The 11,957-nt window shown below is 47.0% G+C and overlaps 1 protein-coding gene across 1 annotated transcript in view; it reads right to left on the reverse strand.

The window, feature by feature from the left end:
- LOC112247140 (calmodulin-binding transcription activator 1) overlaps positions 1–11,957 on the reverse strand; it is a 479,036-nt gene that overhangs the window by 32,881 nt on the left and 434,198 nt on the right. Inside the window, 3 exon segments of the mRNA XM_042303847.1 lie at positions 1,467–1,601; positions 1,918–2,044; positions 6,592–8,894. Coding sequence (XP_042159781.1) covers positions 1,467–1,601; positions 1,918–2,044; positions 6,592–8,894 — 2,565 coding nt within the window.

Raw genomic sequence — 11,957 nt, forward strand, 5'->3', positions numbered from 1 at the left:
GTCCCTCTGTGACTTCTAGGAAGATTGTAACCCACTTAACCCCAACATGTCTCCACGTTTTATCATTACTGTAAAGCCCCCGGTATTGTTTCTTTGACAAAGTCATTGAAGTTATTTCATGTGATTCATCTAATCACGTGAAAGGTCTGTCCCTCGTTTTAATGTCAACCCTGTCGCGTGAACTGAACTCTGGTTTCAATATGGTGTAACCTTTATTTAACGATATGTGCATCTTTTTTCATGTTCAAAAGAAACATTGAATCTCTAAAAGGCAAATGGTCATGTAAAAAGCAAGAGCTGGTTCTACTGTTTTTGGCCATTTTCTAGTGTTTTGTGGTGGAAAACTGAGGGCGTCAAGCACAACACGTCAACCCTGTTCCCCATAGTTAGACAGGCTAGAATTTCTTAAGCAATTACAATTCATTCAATTGCCCCTCCCTGTTGCACACAACAAGCTTCCATTTCCCCTGACATGGGATTTATGGCTGGTTGAATCGTTAACCCTGTCACGGTCAACCCTGTGACTTTATGTGGCACTTAATAGTCTCTCAGTGTAGTCATTTTGGTATTAACCTCTTGAGATGGGAAAATGTGTTTTGTATTATGTTGAACATGTGCTCTGTATGGCAGAATGTTAAAACTAGGTGAAATAAAATCTTTACACTACCCAAAAGGTACTCATTTGACCCAACTATTGATCCTGACACCAGAAAACATTGAAGACACAGAACAAGACTAGTGTTCTCCATGGTCCTGAAATAAAACCTGATCCCAAGATCCCAATGGAGTTGACTCACTGCTGCTATCACACCTGATGACTGATGACTAGTGTTCTCCATGGTCCTGAAAGCCCATAATGAAGTTGATTCACTGCAGATATTGATTCCGAAATGTCTATCAGACCACATTATTAACACTACAGGATCCTCTCACAGATACAGGACAACAGGAAAAGGACTAGTGCTCTCCAATGTACTGAAATCCAACTCAATCTTCAAGTAATTACTGTCCATCATGGACCATGGACACGCCACCACACAGCCACATGCCTCTAGAACAGACTCTAATGTAAATGGACAGGTAGTTGTGATTTGTGACACTCAGAGCAGCAACACGACAGCACAGCAAAGAGTCATTTAGGATGAGCCAGCAGATAGCACTTCACTGGTGCCCAGGGCAGAGGGACAGGGAGAGGGAGAGCAAGAGAGAGAGAGAAAGAGAGAGGGGAAGTAGAGAAAGAGGGGGAAGCAGGGAGAGAGAGAAAGAGAGAGTGGGAAGCAGAGAGTGAGTGAAAGAGAGACAGGGAAGGAGAACGAGAGAGAAAGAGAGACAGGGAAGAGAATGAGAGAGAAAGAGACGGGGAAGCAGGGAAATAGAGAGAGAGGGGGGACTCAGAGAGAGACAAAGAGACACAGAAAGACATAGTGAGGCAAAAAGAGAGAGGAAGATAGACTGAGATATCTTACCGTCCAGTGAGAGCCAGTCGTGTTGTGAAGAGGGCAGTGAGGGCAGAGCGCGGGCTTTGTACTCAAACACCACTGAGTTAGAGATGATCTGGTTACTGGCAGTCACTTGCAGTGTCACCAACCCAGTGTCATGAGCTGTGGACAGAGACAGACAGAGAGAGTCAGAGTCAGACGCTTCACTGATAACTGCTACAACTCCAACGCTCCTGACTCTAACCACCTGTAGAACACATAGGAACATTATATTCTTCTTCTTGAAACTTCTTAGTGGCCAGGGACACAATCTCAATTGAGGAACAGAGACACGAGTAAAGACCTTCGTGTAATGTATGCTGATCTAAGTCTAAAAGATAACGACTGATATCCCTGGTAGGTACAGTACACGGTGTTTCCAGTTTAACCCTGGTGGAAGGACCAGGGGGTGTGTCAAGGCCAGGCCACTGAGACCTACCTGGGCAGTAGCAGCGCAGCACCCCAGGCTGGATGAGAGAGGCAGGGACAGATATCTGATCAAACAGGCAGCTGTAGTTAGAGCTGGCCTCCTGCCATGGACCAGTGATGAGCACCTTCACGCCTCCCTGAAACAGATAGCACACAGACTCACAGCGCGGGAAACTGGATCATCTGGACCTATACTGGGTATTAGGGAGCAAGTGTGAATTTGGCCATGATTTAATGTCATGCTGCCATCTTATGGAGAATAGTAGGAATAACGTGAACACAGGGACGTATTTTCAAACTGCTGCCACCTAGCGGTGGAAGAGTGGCATTACACAACCGTTTATTGTCTCTGCTATATTTACTGCGTTGCCGTCCTGTGGTTGGACAGTGATATTACAGCCATTTTTCTGTCTGACCAAAGTGGTTGCCATCTTGTGGATGAACAGTGTCATTGGCGTTAAACCGAAGTTCTCTGTACATACAGTCCACTCCCCTCCATTACTCATTTACTTGGACAGTGAAGCTAAAACTTTTAATTTGGCTCTATACTCCAGCATTTTGGGTTTGAAATATTTTATAAAAAGGTGATAGTACAGATTGTCACTTTTTATTTGAGGGTATTTTCATACATATCTGTTGTACCGTGTAGAAGTGAAAGCACGTTAGACTATCTAGTCCCCCCATTTGAAGGTGTCATAAGTATTTGGACAACTTCACTTCTGGTGTATTCAATTTGGCCAAAGGTTTAGTATTTGGTCCCATATTCCTATAGCACAGAATGACTACGTCAAGCTTGTGACTCTGCAAACTTGTTGGATACATTTGCAGTTTGAGGCATAAATAAATACATAAATACAGAGGCATAAATATCATACCCAGCAAAAATGCTAACCTCCCCTGTTATTGTAATGGAGGGAGATTAGCATGTCTTGGGGGTATGCTAACCTCCCCTGTTATTGTAATGGAGAGAGGTTAGCATGTCTTGGAGGTATGCTAACCTCCCCTGTTATTGTAATGGAGAGAGGTTAGCATGTCTTGGGGGTATGCTAACCTCCCCTGTTATTGTAATGGAGAGAGGTTAGCATGTCTTGGAGGTATGCTAACCTCCCCTGTTATTGTAATGGAGAGAGGTTATTATGTCTTGGAGGTATGCTAACCTCCCCTGTTATTGTAATGGAGAGAGGTTAGCATGTCTTGGAGGTATGCTAACCTCCCCTGTTATTGTAATGGAGAGAGGTTAGCATGTCTTGGAGGTATGCTAACCTCCCCTGTTATTGTAATGGAGAGAGGTTAGCATGTCTTGGGGGTATGCTAACCTCCCCTGTTATTGTAATGGAGAGAGGTTAGCATGTCTTGGGGGTATGCTAACCTCCCCTGTTATTGTAATGGAGAGAGGTTAGCATGTCTTGGGGGTATGCTAACCTCCCCTGTTATTGTAATGGAGAGAGGTTAGCATGTCTTGGGGGTATGATATTTTTGCATCTGTAAACTTTCTCACTCATCATTATTCACAATTCATTCATGATTATCGGAAATCATGGCAGCATCCACATTAATGTAAAAGTGTTCAGAAAGATATTGTATTCTTATTTACAATAAAAGAGTCTCCAAAATGACACCATACATTATTTACCATTCATTTATATTTCCATGGGGTGGCAGGTAGCCTAGTGTTGGGCCAGTAACCAAATGGTAGCTGGATCGAATCCCCGAGCTGACAAGGTAAACATCTGTTGTTCTGCCCCTGAACAAGGCAGTTAACCCACTGTTCCCCGGTAGGCTGTCATTGCAAATAAGAATTTGTTCTTAACTGACTTGCCTAGTTAAAAAAAATATATATATATAATAAAAAATAAAAAAAGACATGTTTGCCCATGGAAGAAATGCCCAGAAAGGGACTTTTTGGACCTGAATGTCAGAACATTCAGGAGATAAAGGTGCTCATAGTTGACCTATTCTGCATACCCCAGCATACCATGAGACATCCAGGTCTTCATCACTGGGAAATAGGGTGGTCAAACTATTTTATGATATATATATATATATTTTTAATTAAAAAACTTTAACCTTTAAATATTTGCACATGTAGTAGCTTAGACGCTAATTGACATAATCTGAGGTGTTTGTGTTGTGCCCGCCATCAGTTGAGACACAACATGCTCCTGAATACAGGGTGGGTGTCATGTTTCATTAATAGAAATATCATTCATAGAATGGACCTATCCCTTCAGACCACTGCAATTTAGATGGTACAGCATTGACATTTAACTTTTAACTTCTAATTACTACCACAAAGAGGACCACCGGTCCACCCACCGTCGAATGTTAACCTAAATAGTAATGTCTATTCTACTATCTACATTTCTATGATTTCCATATGTTTCCAATGGAGGACAGTATAATTTAAAACAACAGGTATTCTCAATTCAAGTCAACATTATCTGTTGTGTGGACCTCCAACCAACTACTTGAAAGTTGAAATATACATTTAGATTCCACTTTTTAATACATCTATCAGTCAAAATATGACACCCACCTTGTATTCAAGAGCATGCTGTGTCTCAACAACACATGATAGATGATATCAAATAGGGTCTAAATGACAAAATATGCGAATATGAAACAAATTGTAAGTAAGCGTTATTAATTGACATTGAAGGTAAAAAAAGGACCATTTTTACATGTATATTTTTTTCCTCCAGAAATGATCAAATAGTTTGACCACCCTGTTTTTAAGCTTTTAAATAATATCAACCGTTTCTATTTCCCAGTGATGAAGACCTGGATGTCTCATGGTATGCTGGGGTATGCAGAATAGGTCAACTATGAGCACCTTTATCTCCTGAATGTTCTGACATTCAGGTCCAAAAAGTCCCCTTCTGAGCACTTCTACGACGGGCAAATATGTATGGAAGGTTTCGTTCAAATCAAAAGGGGTGCTGTCAAAAAGTGACTGAATTCAAATGCATTTATCCCACAACATGATCTGAAACACAACCAAAACAAACTGCAAATGCATTTATCCCACAACATGATCTGAAACACAACCAAAACAAACTGCAAATGCATCCAACAAGTGTGTAGTCACAAGCTTGATGTAATCATTGCGTGCTAGGAATATGGGACCAAATACTTACCTTTTGACTGTAAATGTAATACACTGTAAGTGAATTTGTCCAAATACTTATGACACCTTCAAATGGGGGGACTAGATAAATAAAGTGCTTTCCTTTCTAACCGGTGAAACAGAAGTGTATGAACATATCCTCAAATGAAAGGTGACATTCTGTACTGTCGCCTCACATAAAACACTTGATGTCAAATCCAACATGCTGGAGTATAGAGCCACATTTAAAGTTCTAACTTCACTGTCCAAATAAATACATAGGGGATCTGATCTGCCATCCTGTGGTTGGGCAGTGATACTGGCATTACACAGACTCTACTCTCTGTTTTGTACATTATTGAGCTGCCATCCTGTGGTTGAACAGTGTTACTGGCATTACACAGACTCTACTCTCTGTTTTGTACATTATTGAGCTGCCATCCTGTGGGTGAACAGTCTTACTGGCATTACACAGACTCTACTCTCTGTTTTGTACATTATTGAGCTGCCATCCTGTGGTTGAACAGTGTTACTGGCATTACACAGACTCTACTCTCTGTTTTGTACATTATTGAGCTGCAATCCTGTGGTTGAACAGTGTTATTGGCATTACACAGACTCTACTCTCTGTTTTGTACTTTATTGAGCTGCCATCCTGTGGTTGAACAGTGTTATTGGCATTACACAGACTCTACTCTCTGTTTTGTACATTACTGAGCTGCCATCCTGTGGTTGGACAGTGATATTACAGTTCATTCAAACTACGTTGATATGTACATGTAACTGCCAAAACAAAGGAAACAACAACATAAAGAGTCTAAATAGGGCGTTGGACCACGAGCCAGATCAGCTTCAAAGCGCCTTGGCATCCATTCTGGAACTCTGTTGGAGGGATGCAACACCATTCTTCCACCAGAAATTCCATTATTTGGTGTTTTGTTGATGGTGGCGCCGCTCCAGAATCCCGTAAGTGGTCAATTGGGTTGAGATCTGGTGACTGAGACAACCATGGCATATGGTTTACATCATTTTCATGCCCATCAAACCATTCGGTGACCTGTGGATGGGGGTATTGTCATCCCATGAGTGCATATTAATGGTAGCCAAAATATTGAGCAACTGGGCCTACCAAGCGTTTATTTCTGTACTTTTTACAACCTTGGATTGAACCCGGGTCTGTAGTGATGCCTCAAGCGCTGCAATGCAGTGCTTTATAGAGTGGCGCCACTCTGGAGGCCTCCAGCCCACCATTTTTATACATGACCCTAAGCATGATGGAATGTTAATTCGTTGGTTAGAAATTGCTCAGGAACCACACCTGTGTGGAAGCACCTGCTTTCAATACACTTTGTATCCCTCGTTTACTAAAGTGTTTCCTATATTTTGTCAGTTCAGGTTGGTTGAAGGAGATCCATTATTTCTGTCTGACCAAAGTGAAACTTGAGAAAATGCCTCTCTGTATGCGTTTACCCAATCACAACTACAAAACCATGTTGTAACTACATTTGGTAACTCAACTGGAGTGTAATGCTTTGTGTAATAAGGAGTACATGCACTGCTAGCGTGGTGGAGGCTCACCTCAGGGTAGGACCACTCGGGCGAGTAGTCAGTGACCATGAAGAGTCTCCCTGTGGCCTGCAACATCCCCAGAGCCCCGTGGGCCACGGCTGCAGACACCACCTCCGCCACGTCCATGTATGCCAGAGAGCCTGACTCCGTCCCTGCACCCCCAGCCCCGGCACCCAGAGACTGAGGGCTGCAGCAGGGCTGGAGACAGAGCTCTGAGGGGCTGTATCCTGCCCCCCGGGCCCCTCCTACCCCTCCGTCCTCCTGGCCCTGCTGGGGAGCTCCACTAGGCGTGGCCTGACCGTCTGAGCCGTGGTTGGCCACCAGCTGGTGGTTATACAGAGCTCCCCCGGCAGCCATGTTGGTTCCACTACCGTCCACAGAGATGAAGTCATTTATGAGGTCAGAGAACTGGTTTCCAAAGGAGATGTCGAAGTGGTCCAGGCTGATCTCCAAGCCTCCCCCTCCTGCTCCCCCGTTAGAGCCCGATCCGCCCAGGCCCTGGTGGGGCCCCACGGTGTTGTAAAGGCCCTGGACCATCCCAGCCCCCTGGAGGAGGGGCTGCAGCTGCTGCTGCTGCTGTGAGCGGTTGCTGCCGTCGTTGTTGATGCCATTTCCGTTATGCATGGTCACTCCTTCCCCTCCTCCTCCGCCTCCCTGACCTCCTCCACCGTTGGCCTGCTGCAGGTAGTGCTCTGTCCCTCCTCCCTCTGGGTTGCCTCCTCCACAGGCCTGGAGGTGATCCCCAGGCTTCAGTAGGCCCTCTCCATTCTCTGTTCCCCCTGCCTGGCCTGAGCCCACGCTGCCTGGCTGCTCCAGACCCACCACCTCCTCATGCTCTGGCCCCAGCCCAGGGAAGCCCCCCTGGTACTGTAGAAGCTGGAGAGACCCAGGCCCCTGCCCTGGCCCCTCGGTGGGGGAGCCCCCGTTGCAGTTGGCCCTGTGGTGGCTCTGGTGGTGGTGGTGGAGGTGGCCGTTAATTCCAGGGGAGTCCGTCTTGACCACCTGTAGGCCCATGTAGGCTGTGGAGTCGTGGGAGTTGTGCTCCATCAGATGAGTCTTCTGGCCCATGGAGGACCTGCCCTGCTGGGCCTGGCCGGACTGCTGGGTGTCCTGGAGGAAGAAGCTGGGCGAGTGGCTCTGGTGGGAGAGGTGGGGGCTGTTCATAGCCTGGCCATAGCCCACTGACCCAGCCCCGGAAGAGTATTCTTGCTTGGCATCGATGGCGCTGAAGTCCATCTGCTCCAGGGTGGTGCTGGGGCTCAGGCCTCCTCCAGAGGGCAGCAGAGAGCCAGCCGGGGTCAGGCCGAGGGAGCCCTGTGCTGAACCAGTCCCAGAGGAACCAGCTCCACCTCCTCCACAGCTCACCACCGCCCCCACCTGATAGCCCTGCTCTGTGGCCAGCTGCTGCTCGAAGGACATGTCCTCCGTCTTGATGTTCTTCACCAGAGCAGAGTTGAAGCTGTATCCAGAGTCTGACATGGATGGAGAGCGCTGCATACTGCCGTTGGTGCCATTTGAGGAAGAGGAGGAAGAGGAGGAGCTGCCACCCCCCTTCAGCCTGCTGCCCCCGTAGGTCTGGCCCTGCTTGGGGTTGTTGAGGAAGCAGTCAGGGTCAAAGTTCATGGTGGTCTCAGGTATCTTCATGCCTCCGGCATCCAGGCTGCTGGACAGGACCAGCTCCTCAGACACACCGGCTGCAGACAGCATGGACAGCCCATCTGCTCCCCCTGCCCCCCCGGGACCCTCCCCAGCCCCTCCGCTGGGGAAGGCAAACTTGTGGTTGTCTGCCACCACACCGGACAACACCAGTCCCTGGGAGGCTGCGTCGGGGCCCATGAGGTGGGCGTTGGGGCCCCCATTGGGGGACATGCTGTAGCCGGGGTCCCCGGTCACCTCGGACATGAATACACTCTGGGACAGGCTGGACAGGACGGAAGCCACGTGGCCCATGCCCGTCACCACAGGACTGTCAGCCATGTCTGGGTCGCTGTTCAGCCCGCTGCTGATAGACACGGGGGAGTTCTGGGTGGTGTCAGGGACCTCCACCTGGTTGGTAGAGGACACCTCCGTGCTGTTCTGGTGCAGGAGAACAGGCTTGGGAATCTTGCCGTTGCGTTTCTCCCTGGCGCTGCCCCCTCCCCCTCCGTAACTTTTCCCCCCTCCATGGCTGCTGTGCTCGGTCTTGCCCTCGGACACGTCGTTGTTCTGGACCTCAGAGTGACCGCTGCTGTAGCCTCCACGGGGGTCCACCTTGGGGGAGATGATGCGGTGTTTGGCGCTGTTGCACTTGTGGTGCACACTGCTCCCTGCGCCTGTTAGAGGGAGATAGGAGAGGTTACTGAGAGATAGCTCTAGGTACAGTAGAAGTCATCAGTCATTTACAAAGAATGCAGAATAGTACAGTGAATCTCCACTTGTCACTTAAATCTCCCTGTATTGATTACTTTCATTTGACTCCTGGGACTCTTTCATACTGTTGCTTGTGCCTGTCCTTCCCCCCGTCAACGTTACGACTGTGGAAATGTCTGTAATCACCTGTCAAACACACCCCGGTACTGGCTGAAATGGGTTCTATGGAATACAATGGCTACAAGAATATTAGTCGGAGATTTAATGAACCGTCTCGACACGTCACAAGAAAGAGAAGAAAGATAACTTTATTTTAATGGGTGTTCATTTTTGGTGGAATTGAAAAAAGTTAGAATTTAATTAGGTTTAAATATTTACAAATTACTATTAACTAAAAAATATAAAAGCAACATGTAAAGTGTTGGTCCCATGTTTCATGAACTGAAATAAAAGATCCCAGAACTTTACTATACTCACAAATAGCTTTATTTCTTTTCAAATTCCTTGTTAGTGAGCATTTCTCAATTGCCAAGAGAATCCATCCACCTGACAGGTGTGGCACGTCAAGAAGCTGGTTAAACAGCATGATCATTATAAAGGTGCACAAAAAAAGGACACTCTAAAATGTGCAGTTTTGGCACACAACACATACTATGAGGGAGCGTGCAGTTGGCTTGCTGACTGCAGGAATGTCTACCATAAGCTGCCTCTAACATCGTTTTAGAGAATTTGGCAGTACGTCCAACCGCAGACCAGGTGTAACCACGCCAGCCCGGGACCTCCACATCCGGCTTCTGATCTCAGCCACCTGGACAGCTGATGAAACTGGGTTTGCACAACTGAAGAATTCTGCACAAACTGTCAGAAACCATCTCAGGGAAGCTCATCTGTGTGCTCATTGTCCTCACCAGGGTCTTGACCTGACTGTAGTTTGGCGTCGTAACCGACTTCAGTGGACAAATGCTCACCTTCGATGGCCAATGGCAGGCTGGAGAAGTGGGCTCTTCACGGATGAATCCCGGTTTCAACTGTACCGGGCAGATGGCGTCGTGTGGGCGAGCGGTTTGCTGATGTTAACTTTGTGAACAGAGTGCCCCGTGGTGGTGGGGTTATGGTATGGGCAGGCATAAGCTACGGACAACGAACACAATTGTAATTTATCGAAGGCAATTCGAATGACCAGAGATACTGTGACGGGATCCTGAGGTCCATTGTGGTGCCATTCATCCGCCACCATCACCTCATGTTTCAGCATGATAATTAAACAGCCCCATGTCACAAGGATCTTTCTGCAGACAATTCCTGGAAGCTGAAAATATCCCCGTTCTTCCATGGCCTGCATACCCACCAGACACCCATCTGGGATGCTCTGGATCGACGTGTACGACAGCGTGTTCCAGTTCCTGCCAACATCCAGCAACTTCACACAGCCATTGAAGAGGAGTGGGACAACATGCCACAGGCCACAATCAACAGCCTGATCAACTCTATGTGAAGGAGGTGTGTCGCGCTGCATGAGGCAAATGGCTATCACGCTAAATACTGACTGGTTTTCTGACCCCTACCTTAAGGTATCGGTGACCAACAGATCTGTATTCCCAGTCATGTGAAATACATAGCCTAATGGTTTCATTTAAATTGACTGATTTCCTTATATGAACTGAAATTGTTTCATGTTGCGTTTATATTTTTGTTCAGTGTAGATGCGCTGAAATGAAAGCAACTTTTGAAAATGAACACTCGGATTACAGTGATATTATGTCTGATTGTCTCGATACCATCTACTGCATCTTGCCTATGCCGCTCTGTACCATCACTCATTCATATATCTTTATGTACATATTCTTTATCCCCTTACACTTGTGTGTATAAGGTAGTAGTTTTGGAATTGTTAGTTAGATTACTCGTTGGCTGCATTGTCGGAACTAGAAGCTCAAGCATTTCGCTACACTCGCATTAACATCTGCTAACCATGTGTATGTGACAAATAAAATTTGATTTGATTTTGCAAATTATTTGATTTTATTTAACTAGGCAAGTTACTTAAGAACAAATTCTTATTTACAATGACTGCTTACACCAGCCAAACCCAGATTATGCTGGGCCAATTGTGCCCTGCCCTATGGGACTCCCAATCACAGCTGGTTGTGATACAGCCTGGAGTTGAACCAGGGTCTATAGTGACGCCTCTAGCACTGAGATGCAGTGCCTTAGACCACTGTGCCACTTGGGAGCCCCAAACAATGTAAAGTATGTATAAATAGGGGTAATCTAGAGCCAAGCGTGTTGATTTTTAATGTATCCTGCTATTGACACACTTGTTGAATTATGCAACAGAACGTGACAACAACAGTAATTCATGAGGTAGTCTAGACAGGTCGCAGTTGCAAAGGAGAACTTGTTCTCAACTAGCCTACCTGGTTAAATAAAGGTGAAATAGACAGAGCAGGTGAGTGCAGGTAGGGTAGACAGAGCAGGTGAGTGCAGGTAGGGTAGACAGAGCAGGTGAGTGCAGGTAAGGTAGACAGAGCAGGTGAGTGCAGGTAGGGTAGACAGAGCAGGTGAGTGCAGGTAGGGTAGACAGAGCAGGTGAGTGCAGGTAGGGTAGACAGAGCAGGTGAGTGCAGGTAGGGTAGACAGAGCAGGTGAGTGCAGGTAGGGTAGACAGAGCAGGTGAGTGCAGGTAGGGTAGACAGAGCAGGTGAGTGCAGGTAGGGTAGACAGAGCAGGTGAGTGCAGGTAGGGTAGACAGAGCAGGTGAGTGCAGGTAGGGTAGACAGAGCAGGTTAGTGCAGGTAGGGTAGACAGAGCAGGTGACTGCAGGTAGGGTAGACAGAGCAGGTGACTGCAGGTAGGGTAGACAGAGCAGGTGAGTGCAGGTAGGGTAGACAGAGCAGGTGTGTGCAGGTAGGGTAGACAGAGCAGGTGACTGCAGGTAGGTTAGACAGAGCAAGTGACTGTAGGTAGGGTAGACAGAGCAGGTGACTGCAGGTAGGGTAGACAGAGCAGGTGACTGCAGGTAGGGT

The sequence above is a fragment of the Oncorhynchus tshawytscha genome, linkage group LG22 (assembly GCF_018296145.1).
Source record: "Oncorhynchus tshawytscha isolate Ot180627B linkage group LG22, Otsh_v2.0, whole genome shotgun sequence".
Taxonomy (NCBI): domain Eukaryota; kingdom Metazoa; phylum Chordata; class Actinopteri; order Salmoniformes; family Salmonidae; genus Oncorhynchus; species Oncorhynchus tshawytscha.